The 27,060-nt window shown below is 53.0% G+C and overlaps 1 protein-coding gene across 5 annotated transcripts in view; it reads left to right on the forward strand.

Moving 5' to 3' along the window:
• CCM2 (CCM2 scaffold protein) overlaps positions 1-27,060 on the forward strand; it is a 43,579-nt gene that overhangs the window by 7,359 nt on the left and 9,160 nt on the right. For 2 of the 5 annotated variants that reach the window (XR_010387510.1, XM_064505623.1), the window contains exons 2-5: positions 22,077-22,253; positions 23,243-23,326; positions 24,051-24,234; positions 26,619-26,755. Coding sequence is in view for 4 of the 5 variants with exons in the window: in XM_064505623.1 (XP_064361693.1) it covers positions 22,077-22,253; positions 23,243-23,326; positions 24,051-24,234; positions 26,619-26,755 (582 nt within the window). In the remaining variant the exon portion in view is untranslated. Of the gene's footprint in view, positions 1-10,062; positions 10,082-19,012; positions 19,159-22,076; positions 22,254-23,242; positions 23,327-24,050; positions 24,235-26,618; positions 26,756-27,060 lie in introns of those variants that run through there. The other 3 variants (XM_026116011.2, XM_026116010.2, XM_026116009.2) reach the window with 3 other exon arrangements.

Below are 27,060 nucleotides of genomic sequence, written 5' to 3' on the forward strand. Positions count from 1 at the left end.
TGCTCTGTGGCCTCGGCTCCCAGCCTGCCCTGCCCTTCGGCAGCAGCGTGGCCCCTTCTTCTGTGCTGACCCTGCCCACGATGGCTGTGCTTCCCTGGCTCTTGATTCGAGACAGGCAGTGGATGGCTAATCCTAGTCAGCCTTTGTACTGCTTCTTACAGGTCTAGCATCTCCTCAGAGCTCCTTTCCTAGGCTGAAAGTCTTGATCAGAGTTGCACAAACTATTCCAGGCTTGTGGTAACCCTCTTCCTCCTCAGCACCTTCCTGGCTGGACATCAGGGCAGCAATTCCAAGCAACGCTCTTTCTGGGTGGAAGTGGGTGAGAGGCAGGGAAGGTGCTGCGTGTGCCTTGCTCCAGATACTGCTGCAGCCTCTCTGCCCAGCTGCTCGGCTGCACATTAATCTTCTGAAATGTTAATGTTTGTCCTAGGCTCTACCCTTGTGTGCTTGATGCCTTCAGCAGATATTGCTGGGAGCTCTGTCCCTCCTGGCTGGAAAATGGGCTTTTCCTCATTCTGACCAGCTCTGGCTCTGCAGGAACTGCTTGGGCATGTTCCTCTCCTGTTCCTCCTCCCTTCTGCTGTGTGTCTCTATCCTCCTGTGTCCTCCCTGGTGCGGGTTTAGCACTGGGATATGAATAACAGCTGTGACTAGGGGCAGGTTCACCAAAATGTCACCCACTGGAGTGGGGGGACACAGAGCTCTGGTTCAGAGCTGGAGCATGTTCTGACTTCCAGCTGTAGATCGCTCTTCAGGAAATACCTTCCAGCTAGCCATGGCCTCTGTAATCGGATGCTTTGCGTTAACCGCTCTGCTTCCAAACAGTTACCGGAGGTGTGTTTATTTTGTCTTTGCTTTCACCTGCAGAGGTGTGCAGAAATACTTGCCAAAATAGAGTGCCAGCGGGGGAATGAGGCGCTCCCTGCCCCAGGCTGGGGGAGATGGCTCCTGTGAAAGCTGTACTGATGCTCTGATGTGCAACTTAAGTGCTCTCTTCCTCTGTGGGTGGTCGTGGGGGGCTGAGTAGCTCCTGCCAGCTCTTAGTGACAGCTCACACCTGAGCTCTGGGAAAGCAGTCTCCAGAGAGGGCAGCTGGTAACAGGGGATGGGGCAGACCTGCAGGAAAACCGGAGCTAATAGGAGCAAGGTGTCTTGCACCAGCCATGTCTTGTGGCTCGGGGAGGATGCTGCCTGCACCATTAATGAGCACAAAAACCTGTGCACTGGGCACTCGCTGTCCCGGCAAGCAGACTAACCGAATCAGGGGTGTAACCTTCATTTGTGCACCTAACTGCTGCTTCGTTGCTGAGAATAGCATGGAAAAGGGCAGATCCTGCGGTAATACTTAATGCAACACAGATTTTTCTTGGGCTCGTATGCCTGTGTTGAAATAGTTTTGCTGTTGTGGGTTTGCTCAGTGCAGAATAACTCTACCATGTAATTCAGTAAATACTTGCTTTGCTGCTCAGTAAAGAGGGGCAGGCGAAGTTGAAGCTTCCTAAAACTACATAGTTCACAAATGACATTGGCCTAAGTAATGATACAAGCTTTCAAAAATGTAACTTGCACTCAATAAAAGTTTCCATTATGGAAACCCTGACCCAACACATCGTAAAACCGTGTTGGGGTTTCTAGGCCCAGATGAAAGCATGAGGTATCCCTGACCTTGGAGCCCTGGTAAGTTATTGTGGTTTTGCAGAGGGACCCTTAACATGCTGCATTTCAGCCTCTGCAGGCTCCCTCGCATGGATGTAACGACCAGAAGGCAGATAACTCCTTCCTATTTCAAAAGTACGGGCTGTTTCTGTCCTGGCAGAAACGTGAAGCCACACAGAAGTAGTGTTCTGGTACAAGGTGATGTCTGTTCAGTTGGGAGAACTACTGAACTTGAGCAGCTACAGTGTTTCTGGCACGCTGCCTTGACACAAGGGTCTTTCTTGAGCTGTGCTGGGGATCGATTCTGGTCTGAGGCTCATCTCCATGGCAGCCCACGGAGCAGTTCTCCAGGGGTGTTTTGAGGAAGCCCCCAGACTTTCTGCATGACCACTGGAGCTGCAAGGCTTAGTGATGGCTGAGCAAAGAGTTAGTGGCTCATTTCACCAATGTGCTGCAGAAGAGCAGCCGCTGATCCTTCCCCAGGCCTGGGGCACCCTGCTCTCAGCACAGTGTCTTGGTCTTGCACAGACTTTAAATCTCCGTTCACCTTACCTTTCACAAGGCTGCGTTAGCCTCTGGTGCCCCTTGATCCTTTTGCCTTAGCACTGAGTTGCAGCAGATGTCAATCAGCAGGTGACAAATGTGCCTAATGCTCTACATCCCCCCCAGTTTAATGGGGGCTCCAGACCTGTGTGGTGGGGGTGTTACCCCCAGGTCTCCTGATGCTCTCAGTAACCAGAGAAGCACTTGCCTTTAATACTGGCCAAGAGGGGAAAATAAGGTCTGAAGTTGCATTTGTCCTCATACCTGATCAGTTCTGTTGCCCAAGGGCTAGTGAAAATGCACCCAGTCACCTGGGTGCTTTATCTTGGATGTGGTAGGAGCTGCTCTACCACACTAGTCTCTGTAGTTAATCACAATGTATAAATAGGCAGTGCAGCCAGTTTAGTATTGCTTTGAAACTCCAGAAACCTCAAGCTTATCTTCAGCCCTCATGCTCAGCCCACAGAACGTACTAAAAATACAACAAGAAACGCTGTCATGAAAAGAGATGCGACTATCTGTGAGGCTGCAGCTTGCTACCTGGGGAGCCATCCGCAGTGGTGAGCTCTCCCAGGAGCTGGGTTTCAGCTGGAGTTTGCCAGAAGCAAAGCCACCGCTAACAAGAGAGCTGTAAAACTCCTTTGCGTACCTCACATCTGGGTGTCAATGTTGCGATGGCAATTGCAGTTCAGAGCAGAACCACTTCCATGCCTATGGGAGGCTGTATATTCTAGTGCCATCAGTGACTACGGTCTTATGGCTTCTTAACTGGGCCCAGTGACAATATCTCCTGTTAACCAGCTCTGTTTAACCGAAGTTAGTGAGAACAAATGCTCTCCTTTAGAAATAAGGATCCTGAGAGCTGCATATGACAACTGTGACCATCACTGAGGCTCTGTGGATATAAAGTAAGTACAACAGGAGCTGCCTTCACCCTCTCCAGCATCCCTGGCAGAGGTGAGAGGGTTGGAGCATTTGAAAACTAGCTCTGTATCCCTTTGACTTTTAATCTTCTGCTGTTATGTTTTGGGGGAGTTTTTGTTCCATTTGTTCTTCCCATAAAATCTTCATGAAACTAATCTGCATCTCCAAATCTGAGAGTATTACCTGGTCTGGGAAGAGAAGGTTATCTCCATGCTGTGGTGTCTGTACCTAGAGCCGACTGGTACCTGTGACGGACACAGGCCACGGGCCCCTGCCTGAGGGGAGCATGGGGCTGCCTCCTTCCCTCTCCTTCTCCCTGAATTAAGGGACTTAGTGCTGATGGGACAAGCCCAGACATCTCTGCAGGACCTAGCAGACTGGAGGGAGACTAACATGGATTTTCAACTTGTTTTGCATTCTTGATACCAAACTACCGCTATTTCCTGCCTTCATCTCTGACACTTTGCTTTTAAGACACTAAGATTCCCCAGAGGAAAGGCAGGATGACGAAAACGCAGTGCAGCAGCTCTGTTGGTATTCCCACGGGAACAAGCTTTGGTAAAATCAGCACAGTGGCACTGGACATCCAGGTGGCCTTGGCTCCTGTTACTAGATGTGTTATAGTGCCTTAAGGGCAGGTAAAAGCAGAACTAGGGGCATATGTCATAAACTCCTGAAGGGCTTTGGATCAGTTCTGCACATCTGCCTAGGACTTCCTTTGTAGCAGTGTTTCTAAAAACTTGATGTGCATCACTTCCCACTCCCCAGAAGACCCTCTGCACTGGCACAGGGTAGCTGGCTTCTCAGGTGAGTTGGCCTGTGTATTTACAGTGTGGAGAGCTGAAGAAACATCTGAAATAAATGAAATCTGGCAGCAAAACAGTGAAAGGGTTTAAGGAAACCAATGAAACTGCCAAGATTATTGCAGAAGCCAGAGTATGCAAAGCACAAAGGTCAAAGCCCAGCTGACCCATTTGTGGGCCAGGGTGTAACCAGAGATTTTATTTCCCTCCCTGCCCTCTGCAGCTGAATTCCTCTGGGTAGGAATGCCAATGGTAAAAAGATCCTTAAATCACTGGTTTCTCAAAGTTTTGGCAAAGCTTTAAGTAAATAAATGCTCTTAAGCGGTTGGCTTATGACAGAGGAAATGGCAGAAGTCAGACTGAGTGGTGGCTCAATTGCAGCCTGCAGGCTTTGACCTTGAGCAGCTCTGCAGCGTGCTTTTGTGTGCGAGGTCAGGAAGCCTCCTGACACCTGAACCATCAATATCCTTTCAGGGATCAAGTTGCCTCAGCTAGAGACAGATGATTGATCTGCTCCTGAGGAAGGGACCATCAGCGGGCGCATTTGTGGTTGCGGAGAGCGTTATCAAGTCAGCTCTGGCTGCTGGTGATCCGGGCAGCGGCTCTTGCCCCAGCTTCTCCCCTCCACCCCCTGCTCCCCCCTGCCAGAGTAACTCGCAGGTCGTGGGTCCTCACCGAGTCTGCCAGCCTCGTAGCATGAAGACCTCAGATACTTTGCTTGGTCTCGTCTGACTAGTGCAGGCTTAGTCACAAGCCTTTTAATAGGCTTCTCTGTTTCCTGAAATATTTTTAATTTACCTCACCGTCAGCGTAATACCAGATCCTCCCAGTGTTCATGTAGTGGAAGTTCACCAAACAGGCTTTGCTTAACCAAAGCAAATATACTACCTCTAAGAACAAACATAGAAAGTTCACTTAGTGCTGCTGGATGCAGACAGTACACGAAGTGAACTTCAGGGCCTCCCTGTCTCTCTGTTTTATAACCTTACTAGGTAAGTAAAATAAAATCATTTCTTTAATAGAGGAAATAGCCACCATTCCTGGCTTAATTTCTCTTAAATATCATGAGATGTGGACCCTCCTGGAAGAGTGGCTTTTATGAAAGGCAGGAAGTGTGGGAAATCTCCAGGGACTGGCTGAGCTTGTGTTAAGAGCTGGTAGTGGTGGGATGCTGCCTTCAAGACCCACCATCCCAAGGAGCTCAGGTGCGAGGAGCCAAAGAGCTGTGTTGCGGTGGGACTCTTGGGTCACACCTACTGCTGCCTCTCAGAGCGGAGGAGGACCAGAGCTTTGAGGATCTCAGCAGTGAGTTAGAGGAAGGGTTGGTGGAACAGTGTTGCCTGTGGAGAGGGGTGAATAAAAAAACCTAACTGCTTCAGGAGAAATTGCAAAGTGTCCTGGCTCTGCCTCCTGTAGCGGTGTGGCTAACAGAGCTGGAAGGGGGTTGTCTAGTCCATCTCCTTTCACTGGAAGGCTACCTGCTGAAAGTTGCTCCTAGATGTTGCCTGCAGAAGCTGAAATGGCTCTGCCATTAAAAGTAGATCTGGGGCTTTACTTTCCAAAGCACCATTCCTTTAACTTCTCCTTAAAAGTGTTTTCCAGCTTATTATTATTCATGTTCCTTTTCAGTGGGAGCCTCCAGGGCTTGTGTAGCTCAGGATGTGCATTGCTGTGCAGGTGTGAAAAGAGGTGTTACCACCTTTGCTTCTGGTTGTGATCCCCTCTAACCTTGGAGTCCCCTCCTGCAAGCCACGGGTTCCTGCGTGTAGGATGCGTTTGGTGGTGGCTGTAGGTGAAGGTCAGGAGCTGAACGCAGCTCAGCAAACGTGGCCTGTGTTCCTCTTGAAGTCCCCCTTTGGACTGAGGCCTGTTGCCTTTTTTAAGCTCTTGTAAGTGTCTGTAAATCTGCAGCTTGGGAAATATGATGTGCCTGGGTGAACGGAGGGCCAGGCAAGATAGGAGGGGTTGAAGACTCCTGTGCAACACTGAGCTTCCGATGTCAGGAGTCCCCTGAGGTGACTCGACGTGGTCTGGCAGCTCAGTGCTGCCCCGTGGGTCAGGACTAACTTTCCTCTCCCCCTGCCAGGCGTGACAACCTGTTCGTCTGTTGGCGACAGGTCTGATGGGTGTGTTTCTGTGGATCTTGCTGTCAAAGAGGAGAAAGCTGGTGAAGCCAGTGGCTTTGGGGGGTGAGCGCTATATAACAGCCAAAACCTTTGGCTAGGGAGGAAGGAGTCTCCTCACCTCGGCTCCAGGTTGTAGATACGCCTGCTCTGTGGGAGCTGCCAGCGTGGCTGAGGCTAGGCCCCTTCTCTGAGAAGGGTGTGAGATATTATTAACCTTCCCATAAAGCAGGAGCTTAAAATACTGTCAGGTTTCCCAGGGTGTGCCTCCCCGGGCGCTCTGGATAGCCTGATGGTGCCGAAAGGTCTGCGTACTAAGAGGACACTTGAAAGAAAATTAAATTTGCCTTGTCCTCCTCGAAGGTGCCATGAGATCTTGGGCCTCTGACATGAGAGGAGAAGACTGAGGTGCCTCCCTGTGAGTAAAAGCTATTTTCTTTTTGTTTACTGCTGGAAAAAACACAACCTGTGTGGACTGTGCTTGTTTCCACCTGCAGAGGGAAGCTGTCTGCCTCGGCCGTAACAGGAACGCCTGGCTGTGTGGGTATGGGCATGCTGCGAACTTCTAGAAGTCTTGAAAGCAAGATGGAATTGCGCTTGGAGCTGGAACAGCACCAGATTTAAGGGAGCAATTCTGGCCTCTGCTTGCAGGGAGGTGGACGTCACCCTGGGAGATGCTCCCGCGAGCGGCCGTCCTTGCAGGCCTGCCTAGGATGGGCGCTTGGTTACAGCGGGGAAACCAGTGCTGCCGTGGCTTCAACTGGCTTAGGTTCTGCAAAATACTGCTGAGATCTTGATGCACAGAGGAGCTCAGTTTTAGGAGGAGATACTGGGGTATTTTAAAATAGTTTAAGTAGTTGTTGCTGAGCTATGTGGACACAGACTAAGTGACCCCATGTTAGACTCCTCTATCCTTCTCCAAGCTGGTGTGCTGTAGATCTTATGTGACTGTCTCAGTGTGGTATTTGGTTGGGGCATCCTGGGGCTTTCCATAGACACTGCAAATTCCCTGGGGCCTGGAAGAGCGGAGGGCCTGCACCGTGCTCGGGAGAGCTCGTCTGCGAGAGGGCTGCCCGCAGTGATGATCGCTGCATCCTGGAGTTATGCAGGTATTTAAATAAATATGCAGGTAGTTAAAAACTGTTTAACTCAGAAGCCGAGCCCTGTTCAGAGCCTGGCTGTAGGTGTTTGAGGATGGAAACTGCAAAAATACCTACAGCTGGGACAGCTTGTGATAGCTGGGAGGAGGCTCTGCAAGAGCCCTGGCTGGCTTTGCCCTGTCTTCTCAGCAGGATGGGGTTGATTACAGTGTGCTGGTTAAAATGATGGGCTCTAGAGCAAAGTGTTTTACTGACCGCTGTTCTGGTGTTCTGTGTAAGTGCTTATTAGAGAAACTGGGAAGAAATGTCTGTTCCCTGACTTAAGGAAACGGCATATTTGGTGCGCTCTGGGTTTTCTTAAGAAAAACCCAGATTCTTTCTATTCTTCTTTCTATTGATTTTAAGCAGCCCTTTCACAATCTCCTCCAGCCATCGCATCTCGGTGGGCTGCCGACCTCTGTGCCCGACGTGTGCCTCTGAGCAGCCAGGTAAAGCCTGGCCTCCAGCGTGCTTTGCATTGCCTGGCTATAGATCTATCTTTCACTGTATGGCCATCCCAAACTACCTTGTCTCTGAATTATTCCTGTGTAAGAACATATAAAAAGCTTCCAACTCTTTCACGCTAAGGATAGTGTTAAAAGCAGTAGTTTCTAGGCAGTTTTCCTCTGGAGTTTGATATTTCTTCCATGGCTATCCTCAATTTGAGGAATTTAAAGTTGAGTAATCCCAGGGTCGAGTATCTCTGGCAAGAGGGGAAACTTCTAACAGCCCTTTGGCACCCAAAGGGGTTGGCATCCCTGTCGCACCCTCTGCTTTTAAGGACGAGGAGGAGGAGGTGGCTCCTCGGTGCCCCCAGCACTGCGGTCTGGGCACTTTATATCCTGAGAAGGAAAGAAATGCTTCGAGGTGCACAAGCTGCAGACAGTCGCTCTCAATCCACGGATGTTGGCTCCTGTCTAAATGCCGGAGTCCCAGGGAACATGCTAAAACAAACCAGACCTTATTTCGACTGCCAGAAGCCTCCTGAGATTCTTTACCTGATAGTCAAGACAAAAACATGTCAGTCAATGTATGTCTAGACTGAGTCAATTCGGAGGTTATTTTCCTGTGAAACATCCCCTCGAGATGGTCATAAACTACATGAATACAGATCTGGGTATTTCACCTTTATTTTTAAACACAAAGTTTTCTGAAATAGTTTTCTGAAAGGTGGTAATTAAAGTGGATGTGATCCAAGATGGGCCTTCAGCTTGGTCAAGTGTGGTGGAGCAGCTTAGATGTTCCCATGGCTGCTGCTTCCTTTCCTTCCCCTGACACCTTGGTGGCACCTGAAGTGTTTGTGGCCACGTGCTTGTTTTGGACACTGCTTCAAAGGTTTATCAGTCTTCTGGTTACACTAATGAAGAACTGTGGCTTTTGTCTCCTAGACTGCGCAAGAGCAAAGCCTTGCGTGGGATGATCGGGAGCTTTAGGATGAAGTTACCTGCTTTTAGCTGCTGTAATGAGTGCACTTTCCAAGCACAGCTCAGGACAGTTTTTGCAAGGTTTGTGTTGATGCGTGCCCTGCTCACGGCCACACAACTTTGGCTCTCTGGGCCAGTAACATCAGTCCTACAGTCCTGTCTCAAAGCTGCTGCTCTTGATGGGGTCTGCTGTCAGATGGACCTCTCCAAGTAACCTTCACTTCTGTGTTTACCTGTGGCTCAAACTCTGCCAGCAAACTCTTGCAGCATAAATTCACCCCCTTGGCAGTCTGGAAGATGCCGAGAGGCTGCACGCTCTATTTTTAGGCCAAAACCTACTTTTCTTCAGTGTCTGTGGAGCCAAAGCTATCTGCCTTACTGGGGTCTTGGGTTGCCTGTAACTGTGAAGAGACCTCAAATGGGAGATGCTGGAAAGTCACAGCTTTGTGACCGCCTGATGTCAGTGTCTGCTTACCCGTGCCCTGCTGCCGTGGTTCACATGGGTCTCCGTACCCTCAGCCGTGCTGCCTGACCACGCTGGCTGCTGTGGGGCAGCCGGCTGCCTCCTGGAGCCGGGGCATCGATCTCGTCGGCGTGGGTGGCCCTGACGTCTGCTTCCTCTGCTTGGAGGGGCAGCTGGGCTGGGAGCTGTGGTCTAGCAGGACTCCCCCTCCTCAAAGCCGTTCCTGCGGCAGCGTTTCCTCCGCAGGGTCCTGAGAACGGCGGAAAGCCGGATGACGTGCGCGGTCTCCTGGGAGCAGTTGTGCTGAAGTGCTGCCTGGTGCTGACAGATCTCTGCAAGAGTCTGTTTATGTTCTCCCGCTCCGGTGGACTGAGGGTTGTGAGTAATCGTACTGCTCCAGGCTTGCTGGGAAGCTTCAGCCGGGCTGTGCTCCCTCGCTTGCTTTTCCCCCTGTGCCGTGGGACACCTTCCTAAGCAGTTCCCTGTTGTCCCTGGCTCAACCTTCGCTTGCAGAACAAAAGCAGAGGAAGGCCCATGAGCTGCAAAGCCACCCAGGAGACCACGTTTTGGTGGCCACGTGGTACTTGTGAGCGCCAGGATGATGCCAGCACTGAACTGCTTAGCACAGCCAGAAGGATTAGAGCTCACCCCGTGCTGGAGGGAGCCTGGTGCCTGTCGCGGCCGGCTCGGAGCCAGCCGGCTCGGGCAGATCCTTCTGCCTTTGTTTTTCCTTCCCACTGTCAGGGTGGAGTTGGCCTTTATCTGGGCAGTCAGCTCCTGCCTGAGACTCTTGGGGGATTTAAAGCGGTGACTAGGATGGACAGTTCCTGCGAGTGGCTTTTCCCTTTCTTCTTTAAAAAGCAGTGGGAGGGTCTGGGAGATCGCTCCGCTTGCCTAGAGCTGACCAAGCCCTGGGTGGTTCCCTGGCTGCAGACACAGAGGAGAGCAGGGCCGGGGACTCCTGCGGCATGGGAACCCGCCAGGCGCCGCGGCCCTCGCCGTCATGGTATGTGCGTCGTCACCGAGCTAGTCGCGCTGTGGTGCCGGGAAAGGCTTGGTAAGCTCCGAGCTGGAAAGCTTCGGCAGGGAGGCTGCTTCAGCAGTTCCTCGTGCTGAAGCACATGAGTTGCCAGCTGTCTCGGTGCAGCATTAGCTGCCGGGCTCTTGGCGTGGAGCTGCTTTCCTTTCTCCTTTCCAGGACTGGTGGAGTGAGAACTTGCACCACAGTGAAGGAGCAGCTCCGTGGCCTTGCGAGGTCCACGCTCGCCTCGCGGGGACGGGGCAGGCTGAGAAGGCTCGTTGTGGAGGGATGCAGCTGCTTTGCCTGGGGGTGACCTGGGGCTGGGAGCTCTCATAGTTCAGACCCTGCTTCCTTGAGTGCCTCTTGGAGTCTGTTTAACAAGAACATAGCTGCTTCCGTGGTCTCGCTCACCATGAGGCTGCATGACCCGTTGTGCTGGCACGACTGAAGGGAGGTGCAGAAGTGCTGGGAGCTGGGGGACCTCCCCAAGCCGGCTTTGTCGCTGGCAAATGCCGGCAGCTCGAGTCTTCTGGCCCTTTGGGGAAGGGTGCGTGGCAGCCTCACCTCCGGGGCTTCTTAGCGTGAGCCTCCAGCTTCAATGGGATTCTTGAGGCTGTATTTGAGGGAGGATCCTGGCTGGTTGTTTTTGGACCAAAAACTTGAAAGTGTGAAGCAAATGGTTGAATTTGGGGATGAGGCAAGTGTTCAAAGTCTTAGTTATGACAGCTTGATGTGTTTCTATCCAGCATAATCAGAAATCACACCTCTGCACATATTTTCTAAACAGGACACTGGATCTAAAGGTTTACTACTTGGCCTAAATATTTCTCTCATAAGCAGCTTATGTTAATATTGAGTGGAAGGTGACTGGTGCAAGGGGGAAAGGAGAAGAAGGCCAGTGAACTTCCTTCCTCCTCCTCCTCTTGTCTCCCTGCTCGCGTGTGTGCAGCTGTGGTGCGTATCGGGGTGAGGACAGGACGGAGCATCCCGAGGAATCGGCTGCCCTGCTTGGCAGCCGGAGCCAGGCTGCGGCACAGCGAAACTGGTAAAATCGCGTTTCCTTTTCCCAGCCAAAAAGGGAAAATATGGCTCTGTAACTGAAATTAATGGACTCGCCTGTGGCCAGACAGCCTTAGCACTTTCTAGTTTTAAGGACTTTACTTTTCTTGGTTTCAGGCATTCAGATGGTTTAGCAGGAATCTTTTTGATCTCTGAATTTTGGCAGGACCCCCTGGAATCTGTGGAAAAACAGTATAGTAACTCTCCCTCCAAAGTGTGCTCCAAATACCGGTCCCTGAAAGGCTGCAAATAAACTGGTCTTGCCACATTTTTCTGCAAATAGCAATAAAGATCAAAAGCCGAGCTGGTGCTTGCACTGCAGCAGCGCCTGGAGACCCTCTTCTGGCTGGTCTTCCTAGGTGTTGCTTGTGCTGGTTGAGGGCTGTTTCCGACTGCCGCTACCTCGCAACTTGAGCGTGGGCCAGATCACAAACGAAGGGGCCGGCGGAGAGGGAGAAGCAGCGCCGGCGTGCCGGTCCTGGGCTGTTTAGGTGAGGATGGCTCAGCTCTTCTCTTGTCTGCAGGGTTTGAGTCCTGCCCAGTCCTGCAGACTTGGATTTGTGAAATCGGAGATGCAGCAGAGATGACATCAGACCCGTGAGCTGTAGTTTCTTGGGGTCGGAGGCCTGAGCTGCTTGTGCTGCAATGCAGGGCTAACACCGAGGTTAGGAGGTACCACTCCACTTAAAGTGGGGAGCAGATCCAGTAGGACACTCTCCTGATGTCTTCCCCCTTTCAGCATGAAGCTGCTTGCTCAGAGGATCTGCTGAAAACCGTTTCTGCAGGCTTGAGGAAGGCCTGCTCTGCGTTTCTGCCTCCGGCCTCTTAGTCCAGATGCGTCAGCTCAGCCTTGCTCCGATGCGCGTCGGAGCATGGGAGCTGTGGGTGGAGGTCCGAGCTGGATTGCAGGAATCTCTTCAGGAGGAGCAACGAGGCTCTGCTAAAAATAGCCAGGGAAAATTCCTTTCCTCTTGCCTTAAAGGAAAATCCTGTCAGTGTAGCTGGAGCCCAGCTTAGCTGGCAAGGCAGCCCGAAACGTGAAAACACAGAGCTGAGCCTTGTTTTGTGAAGGGCTCTTGTGCGACTGCTGCATTAGGTCTGAGCTGCTTTTTTGATTGAATGGGGTGCTAGCTTGCTTTTTAGGGAAATTGTTTCTACATTACTTGGATTTAATAATGTGCTTCTCTGTGGGAACAGCTTCGAAATCAAATAAAGTGTCTCTGGCTGAGCTAAGTCTTTCATCTTTCTAATCTGCCTCCGTGCATGTAAGTCATGCATCTGTCTGCTGGAGGCAGGGAAGGGATCGAGAGGCCCAGGCATCCACACGCTCCAGGTGATCCTCTAAGCACAAGCAATGCAGCCCTGTAGAGATGAAGCCAGGTCTTGTGGGGCCCCAAGAGGACCGGGAATGGCTGTTGTAGCAGAGCATTGCTGGGCAGGGTAGTAAGATGACCCTAAGAGCCTTCTCCAAAGGAGTTAAGGTGATCAAAATAGTCTCTCGCTTGCATGGGGGCCAGCTGAATGAGAACCGTGCACTGGTTTGGCCTGGAGAAAGCAGTCAGGATTAGAAGGGGGATGGATGACTAATGCAGTGCTGATGTTGGCAGTTTTCCAGCTGCAGGGTGGGGTGGGGAAGGACGGTAACCTAGAACAAAATCCTTCCTTTCATGCTCTGGTGAGCACAAAGCTATTTTTACCTGGCACTAAAATGCAAGAGTTGCATATTGCCTTTTGCAGCCTTGCCTGTAAAATGAAATTTGTAGCCTCCTTGTTCAAGTGAGCTTTATTTAATCTTCTCCAAACCCCCAACACCTTGGGTAGTGGGACTGGATGTTCAGTTCTGCTGGAACTGCCCTTAATGATGGTCAGGTTGTGGCAAGATCTTGCCCTTGCACTGGGGAAGCAACATGAAACTGAGATGCAGTCCCATGCAAAGCCACGTGCAACTGGCTCCACAGCTCCCAGGATCTTTCCTTGCTGATCCCTGGAAGACTGCTCTTCTCTAAGAAGGCTCTTCACCAAAATGCAGGAAGAGCTGCAAGGTCCCGAGTGATCCCTTGCATCCTGCCTGTGTGAATGTTCCCTTGGCTTCAGCACCTCATCCAGGCTTTCAGGTGATGGATCCAAGCAGGTCCTCATCCATGGGGAAACTGCAGTCTGTAGCAGAAATGAGGACTTCTTTGCCTAAATGAGGCAAACCTGAGGTACACACTTGAGAATATGCAGCGGTATGGTGCTTTCTGAGAAAGGCCTTTGTGCTGAAAGATGTTCTTGCAGCGACCTCAGTTGGCTCAGAGTAAATTGCCACCTTCAACAAAACTTAGGGCCTTCCAGCTACAGCAGTTCTGCTTTTCCTGCCTTGCCTGAAAAACATGGGATTGAGGGAGAGGCTGGGAGCAAGTGCCATGCTCCTCTGCCTGAGTTGCCTTGCCTAGGGTTGGTGGCAAGATTATTTTGTTCATCTCACAGCATTTAAGTGTCTCAAACGCTGATTTTAAAGCCCCATTCTGAATTTGTGTTGCTCCATCAGACCAGCCTGCAGGATACAGGGGGAAAACTGTGATTGCCTTTAGGATTCCTCATGCCAAGCATCTCTGCTTCAGCTCCCTCGTGCCAGGACTACGTGCAGTGGGACAAAGCAGAGGATGCTCTGCAGGACCTGTGCGGTGGGGTTAGTTGTGTGCGGTGCAGATCTAGGCTTAATGTCCTCTGAACGCCGAGGGAGGAAGGGTTTATGGCTCCGACTCCTCCGTATAGCAGAGGGACAAAAGTTGACGGAGGTCAGGAGGATGAAGGGTGTCCAGAACTGCGAAGCACCGCCTTTCTGCTCGGCAGCCTTGGCAGCCCGCCTCGCGCTTCGGGCTGGATTCGTTTTGAACTTCTTGCCTGGCATCGTTCTCCAGAGCCGCCCCTCTTCAAAATCCTTTCTGCAGTGTCTCGCCGAAGCTGATAAAAAGCAGAAGCAGTTTTTAGCGCTTTAGTTCAAAGAGGAATCACTTGAATGATGGTTTTACTTAAAATCTGGATGCTAAAGTGTTGCGGGGAAGAGAGCAACTGCCCAAACAAAACCAGCTCTTGTGGAGAGATGCCGGCGTGCCAAGTCCCAGCGATGAACCTGGAGCGACTTGTCTGCAGTTTCTCAAAGCAGATGCTGACACACCCTTATCTCGCTGCGCCCGCGATCGGGACGGTGGTGGCCTGGGAACAAGCCCCCGCGATGCCAGTCACCGCTCCATCAAACGCTCCCGGTTTGACAAAAACCGGAGTGCTTGGAATATGCAGCCCTTGCTGATGAAAGCAGTCTGGATCCCACATGTTGTCTTGAGTCTCCTAGCCAGCTTGGGAGCCCTCAACTCCACCTGGTATTTCCTTGCAGTGATGTTGTCTGGATGATGTTCTCCAGGGTGCCTAAAGTTGTGCTGGGGACCAGCTGCTTCTGTTGGAAGCTCTTTTCCTGACGAGCACGGCAGCAGCGCTGCTCATCCAAACAGCATTTCCCAGCAAAACCACCGCTGTGAAATTAAACATGGAAAGAAAATTGAGGAAGGTCGTACTCCTTAATACTGAACTACTCTGTAATCGCTCTGATCCGAAAGCCAGGCCAGAGAGTGCTTGTAGTGGGCTGGGCACTGCTGCTAGCTAAACAGTTGGGAAACTGTTTGGCCTTGCTGCATGCATTGCTGAGCTGCTTGTGGATCGTGGATTTTGGCTCTCGCTCAGGCGTTTGTGTTGTAAACTGAAGTCAAGAGCTGCCTCCTGAGCAAGTCGGTCAGCCGTGTAGCAAGGGCAGGAGCAATTGCCTCCTTGACTCTCCCCTGTAAGTTCAAATCTGTAGGCTGTGTCTCTGGCCCGTACTCAAGTTCTTCCTCAAGACAAAATCTGGTGCTTTGCTGAGCAGCAGAATAAACCTGGTTATAGGGAGAGTATAAACTAGAAGAGGTCACATCTACTTGGATTTCTGTACCTGCTTTTGGGACTCCTGTATTGCTTTTCCATATTCTAATCCAGTAACAGCTTCCTGAGCAGCCATGAGGGATCACAGGGCATCAGCTGCTCCAGGGATGAGCTTCACGCTGCCACCTGGGTTGCTTGGTCTCATCTCTTCTCGTGGAGTTGTGGCTCTGGAGTCCTGTCTTGGCCTGTCAGGAGGGAAGCCCTGACTGGGGTGTTTCGTCAGCCATGAGAAGCCCAGCAGATCTTCTCAGCTGATGGGGGGAGTGAAGAGGACAGAGCCAGACTCTTCTCGGTGGTGCCCAGTGACAGGATAAGGCAATGGGCACAAACTGAAACACAGGAAATTCTGTTTAAACAGAAGAAACCTTAATGTAAGGATGATCAAACACTGGAACTGGTTGCCTGGAGATGGTGGAGTCCCCATTGGAACTGGTTGCCTGGAGATGTTGTGGAGTCCCTATCCCTGGAGATGTTCAACCTCTTTCAAAGGCAGATGTGTACTTGCTTTCCAAGGGGCACCTTCTGCAATCGGTTGTGGATAAGTGTTGCACAGATCTGGGCTTGGTGGCTGCTGGCAGAGCATTTCTGCACGTGAATATTTAATGCTGCCTTAGCAAGCTGCCTGTTAAAGATGAAGGTGTTTGGGGTGGGGGGAGATGCTGCAAGCTGCAGACTATGAGAGGTTTGCAGCCCCAGCACCTTCCTGAGGCAGCAAAGCACTTGCAGGGAGTGCATCTGCCTTGAAATGGTTTTAAGCAGCCACCGCACTAATCACATCGCTCTCAAGTCAGGAAGAGGGTTTGTGTTATTGTCTGAGCAGCTTCTGGTTGCCCCAACCTGAACAGCTGGATTGCTCGTGACTCATTTGCCACCTGGAAACGGCCACACCTCAGTCGTGTGGAGCAAAACAAAGCTGCTTGGGCTTCCTTCTGCCAATGCGTCTGGAAATACGCCTCTGCTTGGCGCTCCCCCTCGCCGTGCACCCGAGGTGGGTTGCAGCTTTTTGTGTTGACACAGCATGAATCCCTGATGGCACATGCGAAGATGCATGTAACACCAGGCTGTCTTCTGCTTTCTGCCTGGGTTTGCTTCTCTGCAGAGCAACACAATATACTAAATAAATAAAACCTCCTGTTTCTGGTGGTGCTATATGGTTGGGTGTCTACTCTGGGGACATGCAGTTTTCCCTGTGTGTACTCATCGCACATCTGTCCTTCCCCGGTTGTAAAGTGTATGCAGCCCTGTTAACTCCTGCATGGGCCAGTGTTGGCCCTAACGCCTTTGAGAGCAAGAGAGCTGGACTTGGGCCAGGCTTTTGTGGGGGAAATATGTAGCATGGGGGCCAGGAAGGGCACTGCGTGGCTGAGCTCGCTCCCCTGTTTAGCCAGGACTGCCTTAATTAGCTTAATAGCTTTACAAATGTGCATTTTAGAGAAGCCACCTGAGTGGATTCAGAAGCTCCTTAAGATGAAGAAGGGATGCTGCTCCGCCTCGGTGCGGTGCTCAGAGGGCTCGTCCTCTGCGAGCCCCAGCGCTCCCTCTGCCCCCATGGCCCTGCGCGGGGCGAGAGGGGCTGCGCGCCGGCTTGCCTGCAGCATTAACCCCGCTTCCAGCGACAGTCCAAAACCACCCAAGAGCTGGGCCGAGCCGATGTTGGAGCACGAATAACAATGGTGAAGATGAAGTGTAAATCCTCCCGTTTCCCAGAAATGGCCTTCTCGGGATTTCCTAAGCGGCGTGGGAGCCGGGACGCGGAGCTGCCAGGGTGCAAAGCCGGCCCCAGGGCTCGCGTGGGTGCTGCCGTGGGAAGGGCCGAGTCGGACGAAGGGCAGGCTGCTCCCTCAAAACTATCCGAGGGATCACTGTTTTCTTCCAGGAACACGACGAAGGTGTACATCATCGGTAACTGTAGCTTTAACGCGACGTTGGACTGCTGTTCCTCTGATGTCGGGGCCTCGGTCTTGCTGCCAGTCGTCCCCCCCGCCCCAGATTTACCCCTTGGGACCTGCGTTTCGGCAGGTCTGGGCCCTGGGCCGTGGCATGAGCGGGAGTCACGGTCACCAGCTAATTCTGCTGCCCAACAAGGAGCTCTTCATAAACCGGTGTGTCCCGTCTCGCCTTTCCCTCCCCTCGCTCCCGATCCCACCAGAATAAACACGCAGAAGGGTGGGAGCCACTTCCTACGGGACACCAAATAAAGTGTTTTCCGAAATCCCGTCTGTTGTGAAATGCTGGGAAAGCGTAGCGCGCTGTAAATATTTTACTGGGGTCTGACAGCGTTGCAAACTGTTTTTCCTTAACTCCTCTTGCTCCCAGCGGCCTCCAGAGCTTCGGAGGGGAGGAGAGCGTTGAGCCTGCTGCTTCAATCGCTCCTGAAGGTTTAATTAGGGGTGAGGTTGCTTTACTTGAGGTTTGTACTTGCCTAACGACCTCCCCTGGGCCCTTCGTTAGGCCGAGCGCTTTCTGCAGCGCGGGCCGGGCGAGCACAGCGGGGTCCCGCTCGTCGGGTGCTGCTGCCACGAGCTGGTGGCTCTTGCCCAGGCCTGACTTTGGCACCTGAGACTTAGTCCTGAACTTGTGGCTGGTCTCCAGCAGCGAAGAGAGGTAGATCGTTCCCCCGCTTCATTGTGGGCAAGTGCTAAAATAGCTACCGGGGTCAGAGAAATCCCCGTTAGTAATCCAGCTCTTCCCAAAGCTTTTCCACCTCTTGGTGGTCCCCAGCCTTCCCTCCTTGCCGAGGCCGACTTGCCTCACTGTCTTGGAGAGGGAGAGGATGAGCAGGGTTATCCCGCGCCTTCCTCCCGGGGGAGATGTCCTCTGCGGTTCAGGGAGACCAGCCCGGCCCTGGTTTCGGGGGCCTGGTTTCATCTCACCAGGCCGCTAGCGCTGGGTGGTCTCCACCTCTCCGTGGCTTAGCGTGGTTTAGGAGCGCTGGTGCCAGGCAGCTGCCGGTGGGAAGCTGCAGGAGTTGTTTGCTGGTTTAAAGCCCGCTCTGCTCTGCGCAGGCACCGAGGGGATGTGGTTCGCTATCAGCCTGGCAGACCTTCAAGCGCTGCTTCTGCAGCTGACCTGCTTTTTGTCTCTGCTTCACGGGTAGATTTCATTGGGGAAATAACTGCGTTTGGCTTTTTAATTCGCTTCTCTGTCTGTGAAATTAGCAACTTGTTTTCTTTAATCCTCTGAGTCCGACCCCTCAGCTCATGTCTGAAGCCTGCAAGGCTCATCCGGACGCTGCGCGCTTTCCCCGAGTGCCATCTGAGAGGCCTCGTGTCAGGCGTGGAGCTCCTAACCTCCTTTTCAAAGACTGACAATCTTTCTTTTGCTTTTCTTTTCCAATGCGAACAAGAAATTTAAGGACTAGAAATTTAGGCCCTGAAAGAACTTCACAGCACTAGGTCGCACTAAGCTTAGTAGACCTTGAAGAACAAAGTAGCTATGGAACAGCTCAAAGTCGGAAGGGAAACCCCAGTTAACCCCCCACCCCGCGATTTGGGAATATTTCTACCGTTAGCGTGTCTATTTGCAAACACAGATTTCCGTGGGTTTAGGGGTGCCGCTGGTGGGGACGTATGTGGCTGGCAGCTGGGAAAGGGATTGAGCTTAGTGAAATTAGTGGGGCTTTTGTGCATCACCTCGCCTTGTGCTTCACCCCGTAAGGGAACGTTGTTCCTATCGAACGGAGATGGCCCTGGTGCTGAGCAGACATGAAAGCGAAGATGCCTCCCTGTAAACACTTCTCTCTTCTTTTCCCCCTCTCTTAAAACTTGTTGGTTCTTACCAACAGCTTTATTTTTTGCTGTTGCTGCGCGTATGCATATATAACAGGAGGAAACTGTGGTTATTGCACTTCCTGGCCGGGTTCTTGCAGAAGAGTGAAAGCTGGCCGGTTTGCCTAGCTCGTCGACATGATTGGGGAGGTCCAGGAGCCCCTCAAAACACAGTAGCAGCTTCTCTTTCAGCTGGAGGTATCTTTGGGGAGCCACTGAAGGAGCTGCACCAACAAGCTTTGCTTCTGCCCTCTCTAAGTGGGTGCTTCCATGGAGAACGAGGTAGGTGTTGGGTTTGCGTCAGCTCTGAGAACCGTGGAAGCCACTTTGTCGTTCTTCCGCGTTGGGTCATGCTGTTTAATGGCTCCACCTTGAATTTGGACCCTCAGAACTGCAGAGTCTGGGCTGTTCCCGGCTTTGAGGAGACTGCAGTTTTCCCGCAGGGCCCAGGCGACCGGCTGCAGCCGGGACGTGCAGGCGAGTTGGGAACGAGGGTGGTTCTGGCGTGACCCACCAGCTCGTGGTGGGCTGCCCGCGGTCAGGAGGGAAAAGCTGGAGTTTCTTCAGGTTTTGGTGGAGGGGGTCAGATCTGCGCAGTCACGGCGCGGAAAGCTGAGCGGATCCGGAGCCGTCGGCGTCCTGCCGGGAAGGATGCTTGCAGGGCTTGCTGCTCCCTGGAGGAAGGGTACCCGAGCCCCTCGATGGGCCCCCGCCGGCTTTCGTATCGCGGCGCGGTGGCATCCTCACCGCAGGAGGGATGCAGCACCTTTGCAGTCAGCGGTTCTTGGCGGTGCTGTGCTCTGGTGCTGCCGGTATAAAAGCAGAGCTGTTTAACAAGGACAGGTACAGTATCATGTAGCTGCTGCTTCTGTCCCTTTTGTCCTATAAACTCCCTCTATTTTCGTCTCCCCCCCGGCACACCCCGGCGAAGGGAAGCTTTTCAGGGCAGGGCTGTCCCTGACGTCCTTGCGGTGCCTGGCTCAGTCTGGGAGCTGCTAAATACTATTAAAACAGGAGCTTCTCTGTACCATTTTCCAGTCTTAGTCTAATGTTTCAAATCATTTTGGTCCCTCTTTGATCTCTCTCCGTCCCGTAGATCTTTCATGCTTGTCTAAATTGAGAAAAGAAGCGTGATGAAATCAAGCTATCGGTCCCGCTCAGCCCTTCTCGCCACGGGCTCTTTGCACCAGTAAACACGATGGGCGGCTGCTCGGAGACGCAGCTGCGTTGAAGAACTTTAAAAGGCGTCACGTGTCGGCGGAGCTGTGGGAAACTATCTGTCTGTGCCCTCTCAGCCTGCCGCAATTGCAGATAAACAGCACGAGCGATAAGAGAGGTTCAGGCTCATGTAGTCTGGTTGGGGCAGGTCGGAAGGATGCAGTCCTGCTGGGCGGGAAGCTGCTGCAAGCAGACCACGTGTGGGTGGTGTTGTCCCACCGAGTGTCGTGTGTTGCAGCAAGACTCAAGCTGCTCGGATGAAGGGTCACCAGCAGCTGCTCGTGACTGTGGTTTCCAAGGAACGGTCCTACCTGGGTGGACAGCAGCAAGAGATGGAGCTAGTGGTTGTGGCTGTTTGAGGCTGCGAAGTATTTTACACTTTTCTGTGGAGCAGGAGATCCTGGAGATGCCACAGCTGAGGAGCTCCTGCTTTCCATTCGAGGCTGCAGGATGGACGTTCCTGCTGAGGTGGATCTCTCTGTAAACGTCTGTCTGGGCTGCTCAGCTTAGAAATGACAATGTTCATCCATGCTGCTGGTCATTTAGCAGTAGGACAGGCCGCTGCAGAGCTTGGTGTGTATCCACCGCTCTTGAGCCCCTGCAGTGACTTCAGGCATCGCGCGGGCTGCAGCCGCCCGCCCCGCGCCGTGGGCAAAGGACGGTGGTGATGCTCCCTCTATAGCCGGGAATCCGTGTGTGCACGCTGTCGCCGGCTGGACGACCGCGCTGGCTTGCAAAGTCCGGCTCCGCGGCCGATGCTGATGCCCCGGGCGCGGGACCCGGGACGGCGGGGAGCCCGGGGACGGCGTCGAGTGTCCTGTTTAGCGAAGCCTCGTGGTTGCGAGGACGCGGAGGAGATTATTTCTCCGAACCGTACTGATCAGGAAAGCGTATAAAGCTGTATGCTCTGCCATAAAATCCGGTGGGCACCACATTGTACCATGGCGAGTGCCTGTTTTTAACGTGGAGGCTGAAGCTGATGACTGCGCCGTTCTCTGCAGATTCGGATATGTTCTCCCACGTCCTGCTCTTTGCACGGGCTTTTTTAACAGAGTTTCTTGCCTTTAGCCCTGACTGGTTACAAGTCACCCCCCGCCGCCGAGCGCTTTGCTGAAATCCCACCTCGTGCCTTTGATTTTGACTCTTGCCCCGCATCTGTGAGCCGGCTCCGATGGTCTCTAGTACAAACAAGGCAGGGGCAGCGCGGTGCCAGGACAGCCGCGGGAGAACAAGCGGCGTCTGTTCGGCTCTGCGGGCCATCGGGACACGCGCAGGGCTGCTGGCGTGGCCGGGGATTTTAAAAAGCAAGGACCCCCATTGGGACGGTCCCCTCCTGCCCCGTCTCCCCTGAGACCTCGGACATGCTTGCGGCGCTCCTGCCTTTTCCTCTTTGGAAACCTCCATGGCACGAGGGGGGCTCTTGCAGGGAGGCGGCGCGTAGGAGGAAGCGCCTGCTGCAAATATTTGGGTGAATCATGAAATTGCGTGCTTGCCGACACAAAGAGGAAGCGTACGGTTTCATACGGGGCCGTGGCTCAGTCACTGTTACAGCTCTTAATCTGAATATATATATATTTATATATATATAGTTCTTAACTGGAAATACTGTAAAGCATCGCTTTGGGGTGAGCAAAAGCCAGTCTTGGTACCTGACACTTATCAACACTTCTGCTCCTGTGACACCTCACTGGAAGGGGGGTTTCACCAGATGTTCATGCAGCTGGGGATTCCTGGCCCTAAAACCAGAGCCAGTCTGTCCGTGGAGGTGGTTTTGGCTCGTAAGCCAGGGCTATGGGTTTGGAGTAAAATCAGTGATGCAGTTTCTGGCCGTCACGGAGCTGGTGTCGCAGCTCAGAAGAGCAGGGAGCAGCGGGATGTGCGTGCGAGAGGAGGCCGAAGTCCCTTGGCACCTTGGTGTGTGCGTGCGTGTGTCACATCACGGAGACCTTAACCCTAACCCTCCCTGTTCCCCTTTCTGCCAGCAGCCTGGAATAGTGTCCCCTTTCAAACGAGTCTTCCTGAAGGGTGAGAAGGGTCGGGATAAAAAGGCCCAGGAGAAGGTTACGGAAAGACGACCTCTTCATACCGTCGTGGTGTCCTTGCCTGACCGCGTTGAACCGGACATACTACTGAACGACTACATTGAAAAGGAAGTGAAGGTAACTTCTGCCCGTCTGGGCCTGGAGTGTATCCCTCTCTCCCACATTGCTCCTCTTCGGGCTTAGGGGTGTTTAGCTGCATCACCCGCTGCAAAAGAGCTTCCCCAATGTTTTTTCCTACTAAAGGCATTGAAATCGCATCCTAAATTCACTCGAAAAGGTCGTTGCTCTTTTCTGAGCGAGTGCGGTTTCCCCGACCGGCAAAGGCCCGGGACTGAGGTGTGCAGATGGCTGGAAATCACAGCTCCTTCCTTTCTCCTTCCCCCTGCGACGCGGCAGCTCCTTGCCGCCGTGCAGAGGGTGTTGCGGAGCCGTGCAGTGCTCTTGCTGTCACCTTAGCCTGCCCCGGGGCTTCCCGTAGGTGTCAAGAGTGGAGATGAAAATCTCGGCTGCTCCCTGGGCTCTCTGACCTGCTGCCGGGGTTTCTTATCCCTCTCCCGTCTCCACCAGCTACTTTGCTGTTGATAAATGACTTTTCTCCACAGTTGCTGGAGAACAGGCTCTGTGTGTGGTTTTTCTGCTTCCTGATCTCCTCTCCTTTCAGGTATCAGTCTTACCGAAATGCGCTCAGCTCTTCTTACTGTTTTAGCTCCTGTAAAATGTTTTGTGATGCAGCCGGTAGGAAAGATGCTGCGTAGAGTCGCTGTCTAATCCCACAGGCCTAATCCAAAGGGAGTGAATACTCGCTGGTAACTGCAGAAGCTGAAAGGACAATGCAGCTATGTGTAAGCTCCGGATTCATGGCATCTCCCTTCAGCTAGCGGTGGGAATAGATGGATTAGATGTAGTGTTAGGCCTACTTAAAAGCATGAGAGAGCTTTCATATTGAGGTGCTATCTAGCAGCTTCTAAAGAGGGGCTGAGGGCACCAGCCGTTTGGCAGTGGCCTTTGCACTGAGTCGATGGTGGTCCTTCTTCCAGTAGCTAACGTGTTTGGGGCCCTGCTTAGTGTGCGTGTCACGTGGTAATGGTTTGGTTCTTCTTTCCCAGTATTTAGGCCAACTAACTTCCATCCCAGGGTACCTGAATCCCTCCAGCCGCACTGAAATACTGCATTTGATAGATAATGCGAAGGTGAGTGCTCAGCCCTTCAGACACCTGCTGAACGAGTTGCTGTAGCTCTCCTAGGAGTGTCGTCTTTATCTAAGATATATATGCAGCCCTGGGGAGGGGGAGGCTGCTCTGAAGACAGAAAGACTTTGATGGAGCTTCTCCAGGGCTAGGTCCTGTCTGACTGATGTCCTCCCTCGCGGTGTTACAGATGTGGCTTGGGGAACAGCCAGCGCTCTGTTATCTGGGGCAGTGGAGGGCTAGGATCCCCTGGGCAACAGGAAAATCTGGGCATCCCACACGCTGCCGGAGCTGGGAAATGAGGGGTGCAATGCAGAGAGGAGTGTGGAATAACCCAGGGAATCTATAGGATCAAGCGGGACGTACAGCGTGGGCCCCACTGGGCCTGCCTGCCTGCCACGGGGCAGCTTGGGTGTCTCTGAGCTGCCTCCTAGTTGTGGGAGGGCGTTTTAGGTCTAGAACAACTTCCCAGGGAGCTGCCTGCATCCAGGGTTATAGACCCTGCTGGACTGAGCTGGCTTCACACCCATCCCTTCATCTTCATCGGTTAACTGAAGGTCGTGGGTATTTACCGTTAGCAAGAAGCCCCAGAAAACATGACATGGATAGATGAAGGGATGGCAGAGGAGCGTTCTCCTGCTTCTGAGAAGAAGGCCTCCTCCCTGTTACCCGACAGTTACCAGAGGGGAAACGGTTCAGGCTTTTCATGGAAATGTCTTTATTTTAGAGAGCGCATCAGCTCCCGGGGCAGCTGACTCAAGAACATGATGCTGTGATCAGTCTGTCTGCCTATAACATCAAGCTGGTGTGGAGGGATGGAGAAGACCTCATCCTCAGGGTCCCCATCCATGACATTGCATCCGTTTCCTACATCCGGGATGACTCCTCTCACTTGGTAGTGCTGAAAACAGGTAGGTTGTGGCCAACATGGGCAGGCTGCAGCTGTGTGTTTTGGGGTTGTGTAGATGAGAGCTAGGTCCTGCTCTCCTTGGCTTTCAGGGCTTGGGTGATGGTTGGCACTGTGGTTTTGGGAGCCGGAGATGCTGGCAATGGGATGTTTTCAGACAGGAGGTGGTGCTTGGAGGATTGGCGTGTCGGTTTTAAAAAGCAGTTGACTGTATTGCTGTGCGGTTGTTGGGAAACAGAGCCCTGTAGCACCTAATACTGTGTTTAGGGCAGCAGCCAACCTGACCAGCAACAGGGCAAACTTAGTGTTGAATGAGAAGAGACAAGAATAATTGTCATCCCTTCTCCTGCCTTGGGTTGTTTCAGTCCGTTCTTTTCTAGGACACATTATTAACTCTTGTGTATGGACTGGGGAAGGACTGGGCTTGACATGCATTTCCCAAGGGCGCTGTGACTCGCCAAAGTAAGATCGTGCTGGAAAAGATGAAGGAGTGTTGGAGCTGGGCCAGGTGTTCGGCTGCGTCTGGAGATGAAGCGCAGGCCCATGTATGGCTGAGAAATTCCAGCCGTGCTCCTGCACAGCAGCTGTCAAACCCCAAATGAGAGCTATCGTTTAGACTCTTAGGGAAGTCTGATCTTAAAGTGTAATAGTTAATTCTGCTTTGCCTGTGCTGCTCCAGTCCGTGGGGTCCTCTGTGGATGTCCCATCGTCTGCCTTGGACGGGGAAGGCAAGGAGAGCAGATAAAGACAGCTCTGCTAGCTTGGTCCCCACAGGGGACCCTGGGACAGGCTGGCTGGAGGAGCTCATATCCATGTTGGGTGTTTAAATGCCCATATTGAGTAACTGTGAGGACACCCAGCACTTTGGACGCACGAACGCAGGTGGCTGGGTGGCTGTGGCACGGGATGTCGCTGCTTCTGAACTGAACCGTTGTATCGGGCCACGGCACGCTCTGGGCTCGTTGCCGACGGCTGCATTTTTTTTGCATTCGTGACAGGCTGAGGGTGGCTGGGTGGTGAATTACCCAAGCCCAGCTGATGAGCGGTGATTTGGGAGGGGCCTTGCAGCCATCTCTGTCCCCTTAGATTGCAGGGATGAACTGGAAAGAGTGGCCATTTCCTAGGGCACATGAAAAAGACTGTATCTGCTTGGAACAGAGGTGGGAAAGGTGCCTTAGGGAGACACTTGTGCCCATCAACCTGGGGAGTTGGAGGAAGGGCAGGAGAGCAGCACTTGGTTGTGGGTCTCCTGTAAGAACTTCAGAGGGCCTGGGAATCTGTCCCCAGCAGCTCTGCATGTGTTCATCTTAAGTCATTTTTTCGGCTGGAGCGTTTGGGGAAGGCTGAGCTTCTTAGAGGATGTAACGGCAGAGACTCATTGGATTATAAACCCTGTGACAGCAAAGGACAGTCTATAGAATAAATGAGTAACTGGCTCGCAAGGTTGTAAGTCTGTTGATGGATTTTTGTGGCTGTCTAAGCCGTGGAAACGAAGCCAGCGATTTATGAAGTTGTCAGAAACCTTCTCTGAATTATAGCCTCTTAATTCAAATGCTTTGGCCTTACGCAGCGTTCAGGTGGAGTTCCCAGGCTCCTCAGAGCTCCAGGGGGTTTTCTTCAAGTGCTCTCCTGTTCTGGGGGCTGTGCTGTCCCCCCCCCGAGCAGGCGGGGTTGGTGGCCGGGCTGGTTTGCCGAACCTCCCTAGCGCAGCAGAGCAGCCTGGGGACAAGGACAGCGAGGCCTCCAGCCTGGTGGGACAGAGGGGCTATAACCCAAGTGGCAGCTGGCAGGAGAACTGGGGTCGGGGTGAGACTCCCTGCTTGGCTTAGGCAACCCCGATGAACACGCTTTGCTCTAGCCACCCTCTGAGCTGCAAGGATTTAGGAACCACCTCCAGCCACGTCCAACATCTCTGGGCTTCTGAGCGACTGTCCCCTGCGTGCCGGGCCTGTCCCGAGAGCCCTGCCGGGGACACGGTGCCGCACAGCGCGAGGGTGCAGCCGCTTGTCCCAGCTTGCCCGGCCCTGGGTGGAGGACAGCAAGCAGGAAAGGCAACGGAGGGAGGGATGAACGTGGTATGAACAGTGCTTGTTTTTGCCCCAGTTGCCTGTCCCTGAGCAATTCCGTTCACCTGGCAATTTTGGCTTTCAGTGCACAGAAACCTCTTGAGCTGGGGTTCAGCCCAGGCCCGTGAAGGAATAATGTCATGTCAGTCTGACGCGGCCACGCAGCCGCTCTGCTGGGCAGGTACAAAAGCAGCTTTGTGCACGCTGGCTGTGAGCTCTCAGTTCTGCTCCAGGCTGTTCAGAAGGCAGCTCGGCGTGCTAGGACGCATTTCTGTTTTCTCCCCCACCTCAGCCTTTCCGTGACGACTTCTCTGTTTCTCAGCTCAGGACCCCGGGATCTCCCCAAGCCAGAGTCTTTGTCCCGAAAGCTCCAAAGCGCTTACTTCGGGCTCGCTGTCCGAGAGCGGGGTAGTACCCGTCGAAGCTTGCTGCTTGGTGGTCCTGGCTACGGAGAACAAAGTAAGACTCAAACACTCAGTTAATTCTCTGTCCCACGTTGAGGTTGCATCCAGTCACCTGGAGTTGCAGTGATGGTGTGAATGGGATTGCAGGGAGGGTTCCTGGCACTTAAACTGGGGTGACCACAACCTCTTAGGTTGGCAGTGGAGAACCAGGACCCCCCAGGCTGGCCTCTCTCATGATGGTCAACTAGCACGCTCTGATCTTGCCCTCACCAAGCGTCCCCTCTCTCACACGACCAGAAGCGTACCTGGCCGCAGGTTGTGTGACAGACGTAGGCCCAGTCGTGACAAGGAGGGTCGGGG

The sequence above is a fragment of the Dromaius novaehollandiae genome, chromosome 2, assembly GCF_036370855.1.
Source record: "Dromaius novaehollandiae isolate bDroNov1 chromosome 2, bDroNov1.hap1, whole genome shotgun sequence".
In the NCBI taxonomy this organism is placed as follows: domain Eukaryota; kingdom Metazoa; phylum Chordata; class Aves; order Casuariiformes; family Dromaiidae; genus Dromaius; species Dromaius novaehollandiae.